Genomic DNA, 23,301 nt, shown 5'->3' on the forward strand with positions numbered 1-23,301 from the left:
AATGAGGAAGACTTGTATTTGGAGGACGAGCCAAATAACTTTTTGCTGCAGTTAATGGTAATGACACTGTAATACTATTTGCAATACTTTGCTTTTAGCCAGCTTTCAGGAAGTGCCAAACACCACATTTGGATCCTACCGCTTCCCTTTGCAGGCCACCTTTTTCAGCCATTTTACTCTGCACCAGCGTTATTCTGGAGTTCCTAATTGGTCATACTTAGTTTTGTTAATAGAGCCCAGTAAAAAAAAAGTGCTTATAGATTGTGTACCATTCTTTGTATGAAGAATTATAAAAGAACATGGGAAATCTCACTGAGTCTTAAATTTAATTTAATTAATTTATCTGTAAGAAATGTTTATCATAAAAATATATATGTATTCCCCTGTGCTAGATATAAAAGTAATTGGGAAGATATGTACATGTGCAGCTGCACTGATTTTAATTTTCTAGAAGTCTTAAGGAAATTTGAGTATTGCTTTAGAAACAAGAAGAGCCTTGTTAAATGCATGTCTTATTTTGCTTAGTATATCAACAGCCTCTTCTTTAAGATCCGGCGGTTGTGTTACTCCTGTTACAACTGTAGAGGTTGATCTGTGAACACATGCTTCTTTTTTATATAAAACCGGAGCTGTATATTAGCAGCTGTGGCAGCGTTTTCCTGAGAATGTTAAAGAGTAGCAAGGTACTTGCTACCATTGTCATTGAACGATATGTATGAGCAACCATTTTTACAAAGGATAATGGTTTTGACTACCTCTTGAATTACTAAGTTAAGCAACAACTGTCTGACAAACTTCACCAGACTGGCTTAAACTAGTATGTGTTGCTTGTGGTAATAATAACAATAACCATACTAGAGACCAAAGTGAACACTGATTTCTCTATGTCTTTAATACTGTGTCTTATCTAGTGTTTTTAAATTATCTTCTGTAGTATAGGTTACCTCATTGTCCATTTTGACTTGTATGTTGTTTACAAGGTGAAATAAAAGGAAAATCACTTGAATTTTGTGTTTTAAGAAAAGAACTGTGAGTTGAAGTTTTGAAGGTCATTTCACCTGTTTACTGTCTTGAGGGACTAAAGCACTGATTGCCTTTCTGCGTAACATGTATTTTATATTCTCATTTCATGCCTAATGTCTGTTTTTTTCCTGTCAGTCATGGATATTGTGAGGTTTAAAAGAATTACTTGATTAAAAATAAAGCATATAACGTTGGCATTTACAGTGATCCTTTGAGATTTGCTTTATTTGCATGATAGAAATACACTGCACCACCACTGGGCAGGTTTCATTTGCACCTATGCTCACTTAGTTTTGGGATACCTTCAGAAAAGATAATTTTAATTATTTAAGCTTTTGGTGGGAGGAGGGAGGAATAAATGACAAATGCACCCAAACCCTATTCAGCTATTGAAGTTAAACTGCAAAATTACAGCTTTCGGTACTTACTCTCTGTGAGAATATGCTGGTCATTAAAGTTATCAGACATTTGGGTTATTCTCTGGGATGAAGAACTTTGGGTGTTTTAAACCTCGTTCCATCTTTATTACTTTTTCCATCATCTGTAAGCTTATACATACCCATTTTATGCTAATCGAAGAGGTGTCTCTTTCTTAGAAAGGAAAATGCTGTCATTTTTCATTACCTGGAAATTCCTTCTGTGTAAATTACTTGAAGTCTATTAGTGAGTTGGATGGCATTAGCTCATCATTCTGTGTTAAAATATTTAAGGACTTATGTATGCCAGCTCCAGGGCTTCTGTTTATACACAGGGCTCTACATATAGGTAATTAACGGCAAAGTTTAACAATCTCTGCTAAATACAAGGCAGAAAATACTTTTCTCTGTTTGTGCAAACACCTCAAGCACCTGCATGAAAGTGTTACCATCTGCTACTCTTCCAGTCACAGAAATCTTCCATTTACTTCCCCTCACCTCACCCCTCTTAAGTCATGGCCTCAAAAAAGAGGGAGCTATGATGTGTCCAGTCATGTCCACACCCCACTCCCAACCTAACTGTTTTCATCACTTTCCTGGAATGTGGAAGGGGTGACTCAATCCCCTTGGCTAAGATAGCCCACAGTCTCCCTTGTGGGATCAGTCATGAGGAGTGAGCCTTTTTTAGAGCATCTTACAGGTGTGTTCTCTCAGTGCTATCTGAAGAACACTGTTCACACCAGGTTGTTACACATGCTCCTGGCTGGCCTGACCCCTGTGCTTCAGGGAATGGGAGGGGGGCTCTGGGGGCATGTCACCATCCAACTGCTGGAGCACCCTACAAGATTACACTTCAGGGAGCGGTGAGCAGCTCTGGCCATACACATATGTAAGAAGCCCTTGGTACAAGTTAAATGGAGAAACCTCCCCTCCAGCAGTGTCTAATGTTGACTGAAACCAAAGCACCTGGAAGAGCAGCACCACCTAGTTCTTTCACCTCATCTCCCACATGTCCAGGCTGCCCTCCCAGAGCCACTAGAAGTCAGAAGTCTTTATTCTTTCAGCGAGGAATACTGTCTTCATGTTATAGCCAGGAGTCTTGTCTTGCCAAGGCAGATCAGCAGTAGTACCTAAATCCACTACTGCAAGCCAAGGCCTCACTTCTTAACCTTGCAGAGGAGTAGGCAATGCCATGTGGCATTGATTCATCCAACAAGAAGAAAAACTTGGGTTGAAGCTTCCAAATGAGTCAACAGGGTAATATCAAAATCACATCAGCCTTTTGAAATAACAATAAAAGCAGCATGTTTGTTTTCTTCTGTGGCTCTTTGTATGCATGCTTCTAAGCTATTTCCAGTCTTTCTGTAACCCTAAGTGCCAAAACAAATTATTTTTGAAAGAATTTTATTTTCTTGCAATCTGTTGAGCCCAGGAGCTGTTTACACAAACCAGTCATTTCAAAATTACTCACATTTTATGAAAGATTCCATACCTATCTCCCTCCACACCAGCTGACTTTTCCCTGATAATAAATATATCCCAGATGCAAATAATTTCATGTACTTTGAAGTTGTTTGCACATCAAGCACTCTCATTTCCTGTATACTTACACAGGAAGACATTCTGTGGTGGAGAGGAGGGAGTTCATTCTGTGGATGTGTTCCTCCTGTATATTAGTAGAATTTAGGTTATGTCTCCATTACTTAATGTAAACACCTTTTCAGCAAAGCGCTCTGCCATTCCCGGTGGCATCTGCTGCCTGCAATGCTGTTAACCTCCAGGACAACCAGTGCCCTCAAGAGCAGGTTACTCTGCACCAGTTATTTTTTTGCAAGTGTTGTCCACTGCATGATTGCAGAATAGTTGCCATCAAGCCCCTGGCACCTTGTTTCAGGCTGCTGATGCTCAGTTAACATGCAGTTGGTCAATTTTTGTTTGCTGGCTGTTCAATACTTGTCCCTGGGCGTTACTTTCTGCGCAACACTTAGTCTAGATACTCAGAGTTGGAGCAACCAAACAGTTCAAAAACCAACAAAAATGGACTGGTGGTGTTACTCTTGCTGTACTAGCCAGGTGAAGGCAGATTAGGCAGAAAGAAGAACAAAAACTGAGGTTAGGTATGCCTCCAGGTTTAGATGCTTACAACTCATTTATTTCCAATTAAACCAGAATTCAAAGCGAAAAGTACCAGTTGTTTGTCTGGTTTGACCTGCTGCATGGCACAGGCTATTAATTTTGGTGCAGTTGCTGTGGCATTGAATTTTAGCACTCAGTTTAAACTGGAGCCATGTTTACTTGAGTGCTTTAAGCATATTTTCCACTTGGGCTTCAGATCAGGCCTGAATGGTTCTGAGAAAAGAAGAGATGCTCTGCTCCATGACAGTTTGCTTTAAGCACTCACTGCTAGCAAGCAGTGCCTCATTTCCAGTTCCACTGGCCTCAACTTCCAGTTCTTTGTCCACTGTAGAAAAAAATACCTATGTGCACCAGGGAGAAAATTCACCCTTTTTTAAATACTTTTTAAAATGATAGACAAGAGCCATTTTTATTTGGTTTTTTTTTCTTTGGTTTGGTTTGGGTTGGGTTTTTTGGATTTTTTTTTTTTTAATGTGGAGTTACCTCCTCCCTTATCATAATTTTGGGAAACTCACCACTTGCCTCCTTCAGAATTCTTTATGCTGGAATAGCATATCAGCTCTGGCTTTAAAATCAAACTTGTTGCATTGCCACAGTCTTGGTCTTCAGTATCCTAGAAAACTAGTTCTTTTGTCTTCTTTCCCTTTTAGAAATGTGCTGGATTATGATGCACTAGGCTCTTTGAAGCATGGAGTGAAAAACACCCCACCAAAACCAAATCAAACCAAATAATAATTTAAAAAAACCCAACCAAAATCACTTCAGTTTGAGCATCCAAAATATTTGAGACAACCATAATACTGTATAGAATACTGAAATTATGTATAATAAGTTAAATTTGGAAGTATTTTGGGAGCTGCCTATGAAAGAAGGTAGAAATGCTGTTTCTGCCCCAAGGCAGCACAGCAAGGGTGGGGGCTTGAAGCGCAGCAAGTTCCTTTCCATTCAGCCCCCGTTTCTTTCATCTCTCCTTGACCTACACTGACAGCTGTGACAAAAAGTCACAGTCAAGCCTGCTGAACCGTAACTTCTGTGGGGTTTCAAGCCTGAGAGTTTCTGAAAAGCAGCTGTCTCGCACAAAGCTGCACAGAGAGGAGCAGAGGCTGCCCCCACAGAGACCCTCTGCTCAGCAGCCGCAGTGTGGGAGGGAGAAGGGGACAGGCACAAGTACCACCCCAGCAGTCCCCAAGCCCTAGGATCTGTTTCTCTGTCAGCAAAAGCCAAGGGGAATTAAAACAAAAAGAATTGCAGGAACAGACATATGGTTTAGTACCAGGTTAAACCAAAACCAAACCAAACCAACAACAAAACAGAAATAAACAGAACCTCAGAAAAAAACATAAAAGTAAAGAAAGAAAAAAAAAGAGCAAGGTTTTCTAGCTCCTCTGACCCAAGAATCTGGAAAAAGTAGCATTACTGGCAGCTCCTGAAGTTTGAAGACAGTCTGTGCGGAAGCTCTGTTTCAGTAGTGCTCCATTTTCAGACCAGGAACTGCATTTGCTTCTCCTAATGGCTCATGAAGAAGTGACAGCCCTGAATTGACCTGAATACTAAAAGTTGCAGCCTTGTTCCCCTGCCTGTGTTGTGTTTGCATGGCAAGGTTTAGGTTGCGAGGGGTGAAGGGGGAGTTTACAGGAATGGCTTCTGTGAGGAGCTGTTAGGAGCTGTTAGACTCTTCCTCCATGACTGATAGAGGCAATGCTGAAAGACAGACCTGCCACTGGCCAAGGCTAAGCCCGTCAGTGACGGTGGTTGCACCTCTGGGGTAACAGATTTAAGAACGGGGAAAATACCCTTCACAATTGCAGTCAGAGAGAGGAGTGAGAATCTGTGAGAGAAGCAGCCCTGCAGACACCAAGGTCCGTGAAGCAGTGGGTGGAAGAGGTGCTCCAGGCACTGGAGCAGAGGTTCCCCTGCAGCCCATGGTGAAAACCATGGTGAGGAATCCTGACCATTTACAGGAGGTCCACGGTGAAGACAGCCACCTGCAGCCCATGGAGGACTCCATGCCAAAGCAGGTGGATGCCCAAAGGAGGCTTTGACCTCATGAGCCGGCTTCTGGCAAGGACCTGTGACCCTGTAGAGAGAGCATGGCATGCTGGAGCAGATTTATTGGCAGGAATTGTGACCCCGTTGGAGACCCAGGCTGGAGCAGTCTGTTCCTGAAGGTCTACACCCCATGGAAGAGACTTATACTGGAGCAGTTCATGAGCAACTGTGGGAAGGATGCACTTCTCTGGAGAAGTTTATGAAGAACAGTTTTCTGTGGGAGAGACCCACACTGGAGCAGGAGAAGAGTGTGAGGATTCCTCCCCCTTGAGGAGGAAGGAGCAGCAGAGACAACCTGTGATGAACTGACCCTAGTCCCCATTCCCTATATGCCTGCATCACTGGTGGGGAAGAGGTAAAGATTTTGGGAATAAAATTAAGCCCTGATAAAGGGGTGGGGGAAGGATGTTTTTAAGATTTGGCTTTATTTCTCATTAGCCTACTCTGATTTGATTTGTAGTAAATTACATTAATTTCCTCAAGCTGAGTCTGGTTTGCCTATGACAGTGACTGGTGAGTGATCTCTCCCTGTCCTTATCTTGACCCACATGCTTTTCATTACATTTTCCCTCCCCTGTCCACCTGAGGAGAGGAGAGAGAGAGCAGCTTTGGTGGGCACCTGGCATCTAGTTAGGGTCAGCCCAACACACTGCCTAAAGGTAAGAGAGGCTAAGAATATTTTGCTTTGAGCCAGTACTACTGAGAAACAGCCACCTCTGCAGAACACCCTTGCTCTGGGTGCTGCATTCTGCATAAGAGTTCCCCCTAGCCCAGCTGGATGAAGGCCACATGTTGTAAAGAGGAAAATAAAAACTTATTCCTAGAAACCTCTCACAGATTCCAGAAAACAGCAATGCAGGGACTGAAATTCCAGCTGTTAGACCAAATAGCAGCATCTTTACAGGTAGTGATGTAAAACCTCTCTTATTTTGTCTGCTCACAATTTCCAGCTGTTCAAGTTGAAAAAATAACAAAGATAGCCATAGGGATCTTCTTGATTTGGATGCAAGATGAACATTTTCAGAGCACTCTGACAACTGCTAAGTTTTTGAGGCTGGCCATGACAATAGGCTGATCTATCTCTGAGGCTTAAACAGGTATTTTTCTTTACAAACACAAAAAGGTTTTCAAATCAACAGTATTGGCAGTGCCTTCAACAGCAGGAATTCGGACCGATTTCCAGGTGAAATTTTTCTGAGAAAAAAGCCACCTGCCTCTTTTTACATGGTTAAATGGATTTGAAGCACTGCAGCAAGACATAGACTCAACAGGAACAGGGAAGGTAATGAAAGAAAACACACCAATCAGCACAGATCTTGAGCCCGTAAGTCACGCAAGGTATTTATTAGCTTGCAGGTAAGAGCTACATGCAGTTACCAGAAAAACCTTGTCACACTCATGAGTCATGCAGGGCCATACTATACTCATCTGAAATCATAACAAAATCATCAATATCCTGGAACACTATCAGCACAAAGCATAGGTGAAGTGACAGGATACAAGAAGAAAGGGCTGGTGAAAGAATGAAGAAGGTCAAGAGTCTCTTTCAATTGATTTCCTCTGGCTGCAGAGAGACTCTGGCAGGTCCCAAGAGGCACGGGGCTCCTGGGGTCACCCAGAGCCCCCAGCAGAGCTTCCCAGGCCCGTGCTGGCACCGCCAGGATCCACCCGCACTCATCACCCGGCGCCTTTTAAGTGTCCATCTAACCTATTGCTTCTGAGCCTGGCTTTGTCCCCACTGAGTCAAAGGGGGAAGGATTTGGGTCACTGTGAGCTTTTGTTAGGAAGGTTCCCTAAATTAGCTCCTCTATTTGAGATAAAAGGAAGAAAGAGGTCCATCTTTATTTTCTCCATTAATCCACCGTAATTACTCCATCTCATCCCTGTCTGCTATTCACTAGCTCTCAGCAAGGCCCCAGCAGCCAGGTCACAGGTCAGCAGAGAGGACAAGCCCCTGCTACCCTGAAAAGGATTGAAATGTCTTAAGTGCAGCTTCAGCAGCTTCTAGAATGTGACAATCCCTTCTGAAAAAACAGGCTAGGTGAACCACACCAGCAGTGACATGGTGAGGAGACCACGGGACTGGAAATAACTGCTTCTGCACTTTTTTTCTTGTCATTGCTTGTTTTGCTCAGGGTCTCAGGAGAACAGTTAGTATACCCAAACTCTATTTATAGTGCATTGCTATAATTCTCCAGATTATATAGCAAGATACTTGCCTTGTGAATTTTCAGATCTACTCATTTGCCTCATTTGTATCTTTATTTTTGACTCAATGTGTAATTTTTCTGTTCTTGTTATTAATGGTCACAGGGCAGTTGTACTTTTTCTTGAAGGCCTGGGAGAAGACCTTGCCTACACATTTCATATTAGAGCTAATATTCAACTCATACACAGATAACTAACACCCTCTCTAACTTCTTATGATACAAGTTCTTCTATTTTAAGTCTTTTATGGAGAAAAGATTTCCTGAAACAACTGACTTTAACAATTATAAAAACACTTGGTCTTATGCCAGATCCCCAGATTGCCCTCAGCCAGCCAAAAGGTATTTATTATTCCTGCATTGAGTCACCAGCTCTGCATTTGGATACCCACTATAAACAACTAGGAAAACAAAATCATTCATAGAAAGTATTTGTAACAAACGATTTCTAGTAGCCCACACATTTGGACATCAAAACCAGGCTAGCAAATTGTCCACAAATAACAGAGGTAACACATGAATCAAGAGCTGAGACCTGTTAACCCTGCTGTTCTCAAGATGTTAGAAACTATGGAAAACAAGAGGTTGTCCCAGTGGCTGGGAGGAGGGCTCTGACAGAGAGAGGAGTGCCAGCACCAGGGCTGCTCATCAGCACCTCCAGGTAGCAACATGGTGGGCTGGTGTCACCAGGAATGTTTCTGCAAACCAAAAGCAGAACAGACTTACCAATGGTTTAGCCTCCTCTGCTCTTTGAACACCCACCTTGGCAGAGGCTGCTCCCTCAGGCATGGCAATCCGGCAGGGCTTGCTCTGCCTTCCCTCTGCGGGCAGCAAGGGTCTACAACTCTCAAGTGGCAGCTGTAAACCTAAGCTTGGCAGAGCTAGTCTGACTGCTGGTAGTGGCTAATGCTTCCTTGGCACCCTTATGCTGCTGCCACCATCCTCACTATTTCCCAGCATCAGCTTTCACATCTGCTAATTTTGTTTGGGAAAGGCAGAACATGTTCTGCAGAGGTGCCACATGTTCATAGCAGCACATAAAGCTGCTGAGCATCCCTGGGACAGGGATCCTTCAGGACAGGCATCATGTAGCTTTGCTGTGTTCACAGATGTTTACAGGTAATGGTGTCAGAAGGTTCCACTTTCTCGCTGAAGCAAAGAAAGCTCCTGGGAATGTCACTGGACAGCACACATGAGACCAGGCCATATGAAGAAAGAATGACTTTGAACTATACATGAATGAAGCACTCAGAAATACCTGGCTCTATTCATGTCCTGGTTTTTTCCTCTTAAAAAAGAAAATTAAATGGGCAAAAAGAGCGGTTACAAGATTTTTGCTCAGACAGGAACAGGCTGCAGTTCTAACATGAAACCGTCTTCTTGTGGGAGATAGTTTTTATTATTGATTTAAACTCAAAGCAAAAGGAGAATGTTGCACTATCCAGCCACTGACACACACTCAGCTCACTCAGAATTTTGTGAGGCTTTGTTGAAATTATTCTATATAAAAGCTGTTTACTCCCTGTACAAAGTTGCTTATTTTGGAGGTGTGCAACTAGATACACAGATAGATCCACTTCACAGGATCCTGTGAGTGAGGGATGCCCACCTACCTTGGGCAGCTCTTTCAAAAGGAATCTGAGGACACACACCTGCAGGGTTGCTCTTATGAGCATCATTAATGCAGATTAGCAGCCCACACAAGTACCTGTTACTTATATGAGGAATTGTCCCCCAGATGAAATGTCACCTCTTTTATCCAATGGATGTTCCTGGGAAATTATAAGGACTCATTTAGCTCAAGTAAAAGTGGGACCATAGAAGTTATACGCTGCAAAGTAACATTCAAGGTATGATTTTGAAAAATCTCTTCTCAGTCTGTGAGCTGATCTTATGATTCCCAGGGGCCCAAGTCAATCTTTGTCTGCCAGCACCAGCAGGATTATTCCACTCCTTCCAATGCTGAGCTCACTCCTGCCAGACAGAAGGAACTTGCAACTGACACTCCGAAACCTCTGCTGTTATTCTCCTTACCAGCTGAGCCAAGAAAAGCCCAGGTGCTTCAATAACAGCTTTGTGAAAAGGCTTTGGGGTGAGAGATGTGAGCAGCTTTCCCAGCTACCCTGGCTGACATTGCATTACTCTGGTGCCAGAGCAAGTCCTAAACACTGCTCTCCAGCCCTGTGTTTGCTGAGGCACTGTGGAGTTACAGCTAATGTCCCTGTAGGATAAGCTCTTACTTTTTAGTCCCACACTTCACTTTCATTCCAATGCAAGCACTGTACTATTTTTCTCTTCTTTCTACCCTGCTGTCAGCTTTATTCCTGATAAAAATTGGCAATAGATAAAAGAAGACAACTGGCTTTTTCACTCGTGTTTTCATGTTACTACTAGTAGCACAAGACCCATATATTTTTGTATCACTCTTCCAGGCAGCTCTTCTCCTCGACTAAGTCCAGATAGATCTCCACTTCAGCTGAAGCTCAGGATGGAATTTGCACTAGGCAGTGAAAAGCCCCACTAATGTGGCTAAGTCTCACCTGTGGTAGTTACACCACTGACCTTCCTTCTCTGTAAGGGAATCTAAAGCCGCAGTCATGGGCCCAGCCCTGTTACCCACTCTCAGTACTGATGGGGGGATGGACAGTGCCCTCAGATGACATGAATTTAAAAGGGCTGGCTGCAGGCACTTTAGAGCATAGAATTAGAGGAAGAACATATGCATTGAGCAGGGTGGATTCCAATAGTGCCAAGCAGGGTTCAGTACTTTTCCAGAGGACAAAGTGTACCTGCAGATAATTTGGCAACACTGGGTTAAAAACCCAGGAAAATTGTGATGGGTCAGTTACTGCATGTGTATCAATAACACATAATTGTTGCTGAAAGAAGTTTGTTTGAGAAGGTACACATCAAAACGTCACAGAAGAGGATCTGAGGGAATTTGGCATCAGTGGCAAGGACCCAGCTGGAGCAGCTTTTCTAGTTGAATGTACCACACCATAAGGTGATTGATAGCTTCCTGTGCAAGCAATAAATGCAAAAAAAAAAAAAAAAAAGCTTTTGTGGTGGTAGGCTGAAAGAAGCAGATGTTGTTGTCTCTCTTTTAGCAGTTTTCTTTCACAGGGAGGGCTGGCTTGAAGGGACTTACAAAACAGCTGTTCTCCAAGCCCAAAGAAGAAGGGAAACTGCCCCCACTAAACCCGATTTCCTTTAATGGCACTTTTAAACAGGTCTGCAGTAGGTGAATACTGGATATCCACCTCTCTGATCTGATAAAGGTGGATTCCTAGGTTGGGCCAGACAAGCCCAGGATAAGGAGGTTCATCTTTCCCTGCCCCATTCTGAAGGACTAGGTGCGACTGGGAAAGATAAGAGGTAGATGGAATCATGAATGCCTTAGGACAGCCACAGTATTACCTGCCAAAATGAATCTGCTGCCTCCCTGCTATGCTGCACAATGTAAAAAAATCCTAACAAGGCAGGTTTTGACAAGGAATATTCCATTTACCAGGCCATGAGGACAATACTCAGCAAGAGCCATGGTGCAGATGCCAAAAATTTCTTTAATAGCAGCTCAGTAGATATTATCTTTTTCTCTTTGCAGTACAAGCCAGAGCTGGGCTTGGATAATAGTGCATTACAGCTAATGTACATAGCTGGTAAGAAAAACAGTGTAAAAAGGCACATAAGAAGCTATGTGCATAAGAGGGTTCGATTTTCCATACTGAAGTTTAGTTTAGTTTAATTTAGTTTAGTTTAGTTTAGGTTAGTTTACTTTAGTTTAGTTTAGTTTAGTTTAGCACTGGAAAATGCTAGATGACAATATAAGTTCTCCAGAAACATATCCCCTGTTGGAAAAGAAGAATCATTCTTTTCCTCACTGCAGGAGCCATTAAAACATTTCCCATACTGTTTTGCACACATCATCTCCTTTTTTCAGATTGACTCTGTTGGGGATTTCCATTAATTTCAGCAGTCAGCACTTTTTAGTCCTTCTAAATGCACTGCTTAACATGATAATATGATGCTGAGCAAGAGCAGAACTCAGATCAACTGCTTCAAGACACAAATAGCTGAGTGATCATTTTTTTCCATGACATGATTAAGTTACTACACAATTGATTTTTTTCCCTTGTCTTTCCTCGGCAGGCTCTACTGCACCTATATCTCAGAGAGGAAGAGAAAGCATCTCTAAGAGAAAGACAAGAATCAAGAAGAGATGAGAGGTTGCAGTTGTGCTGCTGCCTTGGCACACTTGTAACTGTGGGCTTCTCTAATGGGAACATCTGTCTGGGGAGGCTGTGCAGGGGCAGCTTACAGACCTACCACACAACAGCACAATTCTATTCACTTCAGTAGTTCAACCCCCCCAAAATCTGGGATCATAAATATACTTAGGCACCCAAGCCCAGTGCAATGTTTCCTTGATTGCTTACTCTGGGCACCAGGAAACATCCCCTAGGCTCATTTGGTCCATCACCAGGCTGGAAGATTGCATGTATTTCCACAGTCTTTGCCAAAACAATGTCTTTCCAATTAAGTGACTTTTTTTTTTTGGCTTCTCCACTGATATCAACAGCATTTGCAAAAAGCATGGGAGGTTTCTCCCTGGCAGAGGCTGCTGTTTGTCTACATTCCTCTCTTCTCACATGAGAAATTTTAAAGATTTCTCCCCTCATAAACTCCAGGGTGCTCTCAAATGTAGTTAATTTCTGTTACAGTGACCAACAGTCAACCAGAGCTCCTCTGCATTTGTAGTGTTGGGCTGTACTGGAAGAAACACTTGTGCTGGCTGAGTACACTCTGGAAGCAGTTTAGGAACAGGCTTGGCCATAATGAAAGCTCTCAGGTTTATCTTCCCTGGCAAGATACCTGCAGCAGAGAAAAGTTACCAATTCAGTTCTATTTACTTCTTCCATTTTTAAGGGAACATTCAGAAAGCAAGTAGCTTTCTGAGATGTTTATGATGAATGGAGAAAAAAATTAAAAGCAGTTTCCATTCATTAAGATAGACAATGTAAAAGGAAACTGGTTTGAGCTGAATGCAATGTAAACAACTTGTGGATGAACTGTAACTCGCTCCAACTGGTTGATCTAAAAGATTGTAACAGAAAAATGGGGAAATGTCCACAAGAAATAATGATGTGATCTTAATATTTACTGATGTTTAAAAAGAGGTCTCTAAAGTTTTGCCTCTGAGCAGTATAAAGGATTTTTGTCTTGCTCCCCTGAAAGTGACTGCATGCCTCATGTGTCACACTCATCCCAAGGCCCTTAGAGATCAGGACAATACCACCGTCATGTTCAATTTAACCAGGAGCAGGTGTGCTACTTGCCCTTTCTAAGCAATTTAAGCCAGCAATCCAGCCAAAGAGCAGTGTCACCTGCCAGCTCTACTGAGTGTGCCTACATGGAGAAGTAGCCTAAGGAATGAAGTTGTGAACTTGACTGGAAAATTAAATTTGCAGCCTTTTGAAAGGGATTCCCTCCTCTCTTCCTTTGTGGACCTATGACAACTTTTGAAAAATTAAACAAGAAGGAAATGGAGAGAAAAACATAGATAATTGTTTGGTTTTCTAAGTAAGCCCTAGTCCTCATAAAGTGTTTGCTGAAAGCCTAAGTAAGTACTTGCAGACATGAGTGATGAAACCCTGGAAATTTTTAGCCACAAAAAGTTTTTATAGAAAGAGCTTTTCATAAAGATTTGGAGAGAAGCCCAAGTACACTGAAAGATAATAAAAGCACAGAGCAAAACTCCAAAGGGTGGCGTGATCAGAGAAATTATTTATAAAAAAATGCAGAAGAATATGCTTTCTTCATCATTTAAAAGCTTAGAAGATTCATATTTCTTCACAATATTTTGGCAGACAATGTGTACATTATCATTAGTTTTCTGGAAAAGGATAGAGCACTGAGTGACAGCAAACACAACGGTATTGATGGAATAGCATACCAGTGGATGCATATGAAGAGACATTGCCTTTGATCTTTCTTTGCTATGAAGGATGACAGGGAGTTGTTATCCCAAAAGCACTTTGCACAGGAAATCAGGATGTGGCTGTAAGAGATATTAATCCCCCAGGAGAAAGCTTAGGAGGAATTCAAGCATGGTAAATTGCAGTGACTGAACAGTATTCAGCTACAGTAGGTGTCTGGAGATTGTAATACTACTTACGCTCATTCCAGTGCAAAGCCCTAATTTCTACTTTACCTCTGATTTAGAGGTCTTAAAGAGGTTCTTGGAAAAGAAAGCTCTCAGGGCTTCTAGAGGTATTTAGCAAACACACAGGCATGGCCTGGCACAGCTGTAACTTAGATTTTTAACTTCTGTTATTTGCATTAAGTGCTAAGTAAATATTCTTGTGAACATAAATGCAGCTAATATTTAAGTTCACTGAAAATGCTTTATTCTATCTGTAGTCATAATAACTTTATCAACTGTAAAGCAGTTTGCTTTGTCAAATGGCCCAACAAGAGCTCATCAACTTTAGCAGTGTTGTTGAGCCACTCCATAGTGCTCTCCTTATTGAAAAAACATAAGTACAAAGACCATATTGGAATCAATACCAAGTGATCCCACAACTTTTGCCTTTGTATTGTGTCTCTGCACTCTCTAATGACTTTCATATTACCATCAGCATGCTCTCAGGAAGTTTACATGTCAGGGCTAATTAATTAGGGTGGTTTGTCTTCAGTTATTAATCCCCTAAGTACTGAAAACCCATTCCCCTTTAAGCAGAAGCAGCTGTGACCAACATGACATGAGAGGTGCAAATCCAGCATTTTACTAGGAAGCACTTGCTACTACATTTCCGCGGGAATAATTAAAGTAACTGTTGCTATAATTCCAGTAATAAGGTTAAAATATGTTGCTACAATTTCATTTCCCAGAACTCCATTCAAGTGATTTGTGAATGTATCTGTGATAGCCTGTCATGCCCAATGTTTCTCTAGAAATTGCTGCCTTACACATGCAAAGATACTTTCCAAGTCTGTATTTTGCAATAGGCTCTACCTAGAACCAAGCCCTTGCCTTTTAACTGTATAACTGTATCAATATTGCTATTCTTTTTTTTTCTTTTTTTTTCCTTTTGTTTTTGAGACATTTCTCTTGCTAGGTCTTTGTTTTGCTTACTAATGCATATATAAAGTAAGGTAGCCTGTTTTCTACAAGAAGATTACAATTCAGTTGTCCTTACCTCTTGGAAATAACACCAAAAAAAGCATATGGTAATTGGATAACAGTTCAACACATTTTTTTTTTAAATACATTGGGCTTGTTTGCAAAATTATAATTTCAAAACCTGGGTTATCTAAAACTACATTCGTATTACTGAAATAGTTTTGATTGTTGAATTAACCTTGCTGTTTACTGCAAATATCCATCATGGACTAGAACCTGAGAGCAGGTCTTTAGCCTGTAGAAACATAATGTGGGTCATGACTTGCATATTTCTTTACATTAATTGAGGTCTAGTAGTTCACCAGCTGCATCACTGGAGTATTTTTTACATACCTGACTTCCTGAGTCCTGGGCTACATATAATTTTCTGAATCCTCTCTAAATGTCCAAATTAATCTTTTCAAGCTTTGGCCAATTTCTTCAAAGCAGATTTACCTCCTGGGGTGGGAGCACACAAGCTCCTGTGCATATGAGTTACAGCTCGGACAGCTCCAAGTGAAGTTCATTTAACACAGTTTAAGAGTGAGGCAAACAGTGCTTTGCTGTGAGAGAGGGATAGAGCCTTAAGTGTATTTCTAAGACAATTCTTGATAGAATTGATTGATATCCTTCAGTTAAATCTCCCTGACTAATGTGGTGCTCAAGATGCATTTTTATATATGTATAAATTCATTGAAATCACAGAATTCTTAAAAAAATAAATAAAGATGCATTTTGGTGAAGTACCTTCCACTTTTTTCCCCCCACAGGCATCAACTATATGCTAGTATAATTCTTGTCTGCTGCATAGTTACAGTTATGACCAACAGAACATGAAGTTCTGATTTAAAAATACGTTTTATGTTTAATGTACTAATCAAACCTTGAAATGAGCTAACAATTGATTGACAGCCCATCCTACTACCCCTGCACACAAACACTCCTAAATCTGAATGATTACAGGGTGTTTTTCCCTACCTTCTGCAAAAGCAGCTTAAAGGGGTACCTCCTTCAATACAGAAAACCAGCCTACAGTCTATTTTAACTTCAGTTGTCTGAGAACAGCTCTATTTGAAACAGCAGAGATAGAGGTAAACAGACTCTGCAAGTTGTTTATCAAGTAAACTTATTTCCTATTAATTTTACGCATTTATCAGGAATTTTTAACTTTCCAGTTATGTATTTTCAGGTAATAAAATCTATCACTTCTGGTAAGCTAACACAGTGACTTACCATTACTTGCAGTGTTACTGCTATAGCAAACTGTAGCATATGTGATGCTTGGTTCTTGTTTCCAGGCAGTAGAAAAAGGTTCCTGGTCCCAAGTCTAGGATACACAATGGGTACACAGAGCTCAGCTCTTCCCTGATTATTAAGACAGATTCTATTCAGGACATGCAGTCTCTCCAAGCACTGTATAGTGATTGAATTGATAACAATGCATGAGAAATTACTCTGGTGAAGAAGGAAGCAGTAGGAACTGCTATTTTTACTTTGGTCACTCTGGGTTTTCTGGTTACTGCTAAACTGCATGATCGCTATTCCACCAGCTTGGTTTTCCCCTTTAAAAGAGTTTTACAACTAGCAGAAGTTTGGGAAAATTACATGAGGACAAGCATATGGCTCACTGTATCTCCTCTTAAGTAAAATAATTCCCATTTCCTCTCTTACTTTCCCAGTAGCCAAAAGGCAACTGGCCCCAAGATGCTGAACTAATGATACTCTTAAACTACTACATCACCTCCAATAGAAGTCAATGTGCTATCTTTTGCATATGTGTGATCTAAAGATATTTTGCATCTATTTACACAAATCAGTAAGTATATCTCAGCTCTGTGTGCCATTTTTAATAATACAAAACTCCTAGAAGCACAAGACACAATGATGTAATATTAAGCATTAAATTTAAAATCACAGAAGCAGGAATGGTGACAATGCAGTTCAAACTTCCAATAGCTTAATGTGAATTTCGATATTACAGGAGAGTTTAAGCTGGGTTATAGAACTTGGATGGAGGCAGATGCAAAGATGTTCTGTCAGGATAAATTTTAGAACTGAAATTGAATGACACAAACCAGAAAAACCCAGACTGACACTTCTAATTGCTTGAGACTTTACACCAAACTCTTATTATTCCATTTATCAGTTTTGTGCAATTCAATAAATGGAACAGTAGCTATTTTCTGTTATATTTAGTTAAAATACACTATTTATTGCACAACAATTTTCAAGAATTGTCAAAGCATAGTACAGCTACTGTCTACATGTCTTCACCTATCACAGACAGGGCTGCTCCAAGTGCCTCTCCTAAAAGCTTCCCAATGCTTCCTTTTATGAGACTGTGTTTTACTGTACTTGCAGTTACCCAGTTCTGAGATTTTAATGGAATTTCCTACATCGAGTCTCACTTTTGTGTCACTGTGTGAAAAGGTTAATTCAGAATAGCTCAATCAGTCAATGGATAGGACTAAGGAAAAGCATGCACTTCTGTGTAATACAGTTGCCTAAAGAAGAAAAGTCTGGAAAGGCAACATTAAATCTTTGACCAAGAAAAACTAAAATTGTATTCATTATTACATTTGTAGAGACAAGCAGTCAGGTTGGGAAACACTAAAATTAGAGTCTAATATTGACCGAACATTTAGAGGTAGAAGAATGTGTGTACTTTTCACGTGAAACTGTCACAACAATGATGGTAGCTAACAGCAACATGGCTTTTTAGAGTTTCAAATTCTCACAGAAAAGACTAAGATACAGGTTTCTAAAAAACTTAGGGAAATGAAACTTGGCATATTCTCCACACACACACAAAAAAGTCTAGAAATTTCAGTCTAGTCAGCAACTTAATACTAAATTTATAATAGCAAGAGTCAAAGTAGAAATGAAGCAACTATCAATATCAAGAAAATAACTAAAAAAAGCAAAACACATACAGGTTTTATTTATTTTATTTAGAAGTAAAGTGAAATGTGACACTTCCATCTAGAAGCCACTGGCATATGCTGTGGTAAATTCAAACATGGAGAGTGGGTTTAGCTTTCACATTCCTCCCAATTTCAACTTCTTCCTTTTGCACTGGAACTTTGCACAAGCTCTGACACACCTGAGGACACATCTGTTTAAGGCAGCCTCTGGAGCTCAAACTTATCAGCAGAAGGTGCTTCAAAGACATCATCTTCAACACTTTCTTCTATTGGCTTCATCTTTGCCGAAGTTCTCAGGTAGGGAGATGTCCGGCCTGGGCCTGTCACAGTTGCAAAGAAATTACCAATTAGTTTAACAACATATACCTGTAGGTACACCTATCTGTGACAAAGTGTGCACAGTCTGATTATCCTGTCCTAGTTGCCTTGTGACAGGATTTTATAAGTGAAGGTTTCTTTGTTACCTGGCCAGGGGCACCAGGAAATTCTAGACATAGGACAGCCATGCTGCTATGAATCAGCAACACCTTTAAGGTTCAAACCCTGTTGCTAACCGCAGACACGGTGTTCTCCCCAAATTCAGTGCAAATCCTAACTGAGAAAGGTGCCCACTGCTTGTGTCCCTGGTGATGGTTTTCTCACCATTACACTCACCCACCAACTCATCTTCATTCAATTATAGCAACATGAGTGGCTGCCCTAAGTACACTTGCTTGGCTGTGGAAAAATCCCTCAGTGTACTGGGCAAACCCCAGGTGGGCACATGATCAAAGCCTTGAATTTTCCTTTAAGGCATAGAATCACAGAATATCCTGAGTTAGAAGGGACCCCCTAGGATTGATGTCCAGCTCCTGGCCCTGCACAGGACACCCCCAAGAATCCTACCATGCACCTGAGAACATTGTCCAAATACTTCCGTAACTCTGTCAGACTTGGTGCTGTGACTACTTCCCTGGGGAGCCTGTTCCAGTGCCCAGCTACCCTCTGGGTGAATAACATTTTCCTACTATCCAACCTAAACATCCCCTGACACAACTTCCTAAATTTTACATGGCATGGTAATATAAAACTTATAAAAGATATATACCCCCCTAAGCAATCACAGAGAAAACAAGATTAGCAGGCAAAGGCCACAACTTTCGATGGATGATTTCACTGCAACAAAACTACCTTTTAGAAAAGCAGCAACTTGTCTGCCAGAGCAGAGCATGCACCACAGCTATTAGTGACAAGACATTAAATGGAGTTTTTTGCAAGTTACCACTGCAAACTACTCTCCATCGCAGTTAAATTTTCAGCATTAAGGTCAAACCAGAGAACGCCTTTGACATCAGCCAAAAAATTTTGTTTTCCATTGTTCACTCTGAAATTGCATCTGCACTTGGACATGTTTGTATCTCAGTACCCTCTTCTAGAGTCAGACCACCACAATGGTACAAGTCTGTAAACAGCTAGCATATAATGATCAAGAAGATTATGGAAATCTTTGAAACACCCTTTGAGAAGAAAAGAGCATGAGACAATGGCCCTGCTGACAGACCACTTGCTTACAAGCCAAAAATTCCAATGTTCTTGAAAAAAAATAGATAGCCATAACACATTCTTATTTTTTAAAAAGTTTATCAGATATACAATAAAGTGCTGTGTTAAGGAAACCTACTTATGAGGAAGGACTCGTTTGCACTGTGTGTTACACACAGATAACAGCTACAGGCAAGACCAGTGGATTATTGTATTACTGCATTATTAAGTCACATTCACAAAGACACTGTCTGGAATTAGCTTTTTAGAACTTTTTATGTTAAAAATTTATTAGCAACGTCTTTTGACTTTCAGAAATTCCTTAAACTGCCATAATACAGGGTTACTGAAACACATTTTTAGGTACCAGAATTGTTAAACACTTCTTTTCACAGAGATGGGTTCCTACAGCCTAAGCAAAGGATAACTAAATGCAAAGTTTGTGGGTACATGTGGATATAAAATTCATATTTGCTGGGAGACACCAGCAAATTACACACAAAGGTGAAAGTGAGCCTGAAAATACTTAGTTTCAATGGGTTTGGGGGTTGTTTTTGGTTTGGGTTTTTTTGTTGGGTTTTTTTGGTAGATTTTTGTTTTAGTATAGTTTCTTGCTATTTTTAGAATGGCTTTCTTCTGTTTAACAGTAGTTAGTTCTCCCCAGAAATCAGAAGTAAGAAACCATAAGCCTGTTTAACAGGATACAACATGAGGTCCAATTCTTTCATCCTGCTTGTTTCAAAGACATGCTTTCATTTGCTACAAATACAAAATTGTCTACTGATGCCTTTATCCAGTGTTGGACAGATGTTCAAGTGACAGTCAGACCTTCCATCCACTATATTTTGTTGCCCTTTCTTGAGGGCCTAAGCCAAAATACATATTAAAATTTCCATGAAACCCAGTCCTGCTTTTAACCACAAGCTGGATGTAACATAAGGAACATATAATTTGATAATACCACTAAAAATATTACCAAACCAAAACGTTTCTATGTTCCTGTTTAGCTTACAAGTTAGCAAATACAGATCCACAGACCAGCAAATCTGAGCTATTTAAACCAAGTACCACAGAAGAAGAGACTATAACACTAGTAAGTATGTGAATAATCATCAAGCAATAGACTTAGGGGATAGACACTAATACCAAAATATTTTTAATGGATGGAAAGTCAGGTGAAACTACACTTGTGATCAGATTGAACCAATTTTGCTTAACTCAAATCTGTTTCACTTACTAATGAATTACATACAGATGGATCATGGATGTCAAGCACAAGTGTCACACGATAAACAAACCCCACTTTAATACCTTTTTGAGGATGCCTGCTGAGTTAATGTGATGTTATCAACAGAAAACATCATGCTGCAAACGATTCACTCCGTAAGCATTATAGAACTCTTGTTGGTTATTTCCTTAATATAAAAGCAAACAGTTAGTTGGGTTTATTTCTTAATTAAATTAAAAACATAGTTTTGTTAGTAATCATAGTTTGGGACCTACTAATTAGTATTTTTAATCCTTTCACTACTAAACACTGTGAAAAAATGCTTCCTTTTTTTTTTTGAGAAAATGAGGGAAAGATTATTGGTTGTGACACTGATAAAAAATAATTTTTAAAAGTTGGGATTGTACAAAAATATAAACACTTTTTCAAGAATATGGAAATAAGGAGAAGAAAACTTATTTACATTGCAGTAGTCAAATATCATATTTACAATGGGAAGGTTTTGTCCACACAACTATCACCTAGTAATGAGAAAACAGTATTCCTGTAGAGGTCCTGTACAAAAAAAAAAGTTTGACATTTCCAAATATTTCTCACAAAATCTTCTGAAGATTATGGATTGTGGGTTTTTGTTTTAAATAAACAAGTGTGTGATTGTAGAAGGAGGACCCAAGGAACAGCACTGGGATTGTAAGCCTCATCAAATACATTATACTGAATCTGTGAAAAAAAAAATCAGACAAAAATACCCTGACTGCTGCACTGAGAGCACCCAGAAGAAGGCTTCTGAAAACACAACAGTGGTAAGGTAAATGGCAGCTTTCTTGTTCAGGTTTCCCTGTGATCTGGGAAGAATTGCATACGTGGTCACAATCCACATTGAATACAAATTTTTAAGCAGAGCTCACCTTGGTAGCAACCCCATGACTGGCAATGACAGTGCCCAGGAATAACTAACAAGCTATCTTGGCGAAAACAAAGATTGAAGCATTACAGTTCAAGGAGATAAATAAACTTGCATGATGAATTTTTATCAACCTTTTACAGAAGTCAGAAATTTAAAATCAAAATGCAAAGAAGATATAAATGACAATATCTCCTGAACTGTATGTTGCACTGCTGTATGGGCAACCCCTCTGCCTCCCCAAAACTAAGGGAAAGTATTGGACTCAGTTGGACTGGGCAAATACAGAACATAAGACATTCATACCCCCTTTTTTGGAGAAAGTATACCCTAAACACCAAAAAAACCACAAAGGTACACAAACCAAGGAAAATAAAACAGAGAAAAAGTGTATTTGTCAAGTATGTGCTCAGCATTAATGTATCTTGGGAATTTACCCAATTACAGATCAACATGTTATGCATTTCAATTACTGTCTCCTAAAGCTGACATACTGATGTGTTTTCATGTTAAGCCTGAGAGAGACATTTTAATTCTAACTAATTGCACACAGTTTTACTATTTCTTTCAGGCTTCTGAGTGCACAAATTCATCCAAGGGCTCTCTATGCAGTGGAGTGGCTTCAAATTCATGGAGCTTTCTGTGTGTGGAATAGGTGAAAAGCCACTTGAGAGCTTGCAGGTAAAGATCAGAGAACAGACCAACACAGGAGACTCCGTGGCAGTATCTGCTATAGGCTGGCTGATCAAGAAGAGCAAGTAGATGGAAGCCTTCTTTCAACAACTGGATCACAGGCCTTGGTGCTTGTAGGGAACTTTAACCATCCCAGTATCTGGTGGAAAGGCAACAGGGCTGAGAACAAGCTGTCCAGGAGATTTCTGGAACGTAGTAGAAAATTTCTTCACACAAGTAATCGATGAGTCAACTAGGGAAGGCGCTCTGCTGGACCTGTCACTGATGAGCAAGGAAGAAATCATCAGGTTGATGGCAATCTTGGCTGCAGTGCTCAGGAATTGGTGGAGTTTAAGATACTGAGTGTTGTGCAAGACAAATAGTAGAATTACAACCCTACAGGACAGGGGACTGTGGCTTGCTGAGGGTTCTACTTGGCAGGAAACCATAGGACATGGCCTGCAAAGGCAAAGGGACCCAAGGACAAATGGCTGATCTTCAAGGACACCTTCCTCAAAACACAAGGACAGTCCATTCCAGTGTACAGAAAATTGAGCAAATGTGGTAAAGGCTGACATAGATGAACAGGAAAGTCCTGACAGAGCTGAAATACACACACTAAGTGAAAGCAAGGATGAACTGCCTGGGGGGAATACAGAACCACGACCCAAGCATGCAGTGATAAAATTAAGAAAGCTAAAGCTCAGCTAGACCTGAATCTTGTGAATGGCAACAAGAAAGCCTTCTACAAATACATCAGCAACAAAAGAAAGACCAGGGAAACTGCAAGGCAACAGATCAGTGATGAGCAGGACCCAGGGACATGAAAAAGCCTGAGACATTCAATATCTTTTTTGTCTTGTTTTTCACTTTACAGGTTTGTCCTGAGGCCACCCAGGTCTCCAAGTCCAATGGTAGAGATTGGGAGAATGATTGCTTGACTTACAGAAAAGCTGGCCTGAGTTAGAGACCATGTAAGTCAACAGGGAAAATACAGGACAGTGGAACCACATGGGCCTCATCCAAGGGTGCCAAGTGTTGGCCAACACAACTGCAAGA

General features: G+C 40.6%; 1 protein-coding gene across 4 annotated transcripts in view; it reads right to left on the reverse strand.

Annotated features, from left to right (window-relative positions):
- Nucleotides 1-16,269: 16,269 nt before the first annotated feature.
- POPDC1 (popeye domain cAMP effector 1) overlaps nucleotides 16,270-23,301 on the reverse strand; it is a 43,797-nt gene continuing 36,765 nt past the window's right edge. For 2 of the 4 annotated variants that reach the window (XM_071548822.1, XM_071548821.1), the window contains exons 8-9: nucleotides 20,750-20,853; nucleotides 18,151-18,237 (exon numbers count right to left, since the gene is read on the reverse strand). In XM_071548822.1, the coding sequence (XP_071404923.1) occupies nucleotides 20,786-20,853 (68 nt within the window). In that variant the 3' untranslated portion in view covers nucleotides 18,151-18,237; nucleotides 20,750-20,785. Of the gene's footprint in view, nucleotides 16,321-17,934; nucleotides 18,238-20,749; nucleotides 20,854-23,301 lie in introns of those variants that run through there. The other 2 variants (XM_071548820.1, XM_071548819.1) reach the window with 2 other exon arrangements.

The sequence above is a fragment of the Pithys albifrons genome, chromosome 2 (assembly GCF_047495875.1).
Source record: "Pithys albifrons albifrons isolate INPA30051 chromosome 2, PitAlb_v1, whole genome shotgun sequence".
NCBI lineage: Eukaryota > Metazoa > Chordata > Aves > Passeriformes > Thamnophilidae > Pithys > Pithys albifrons.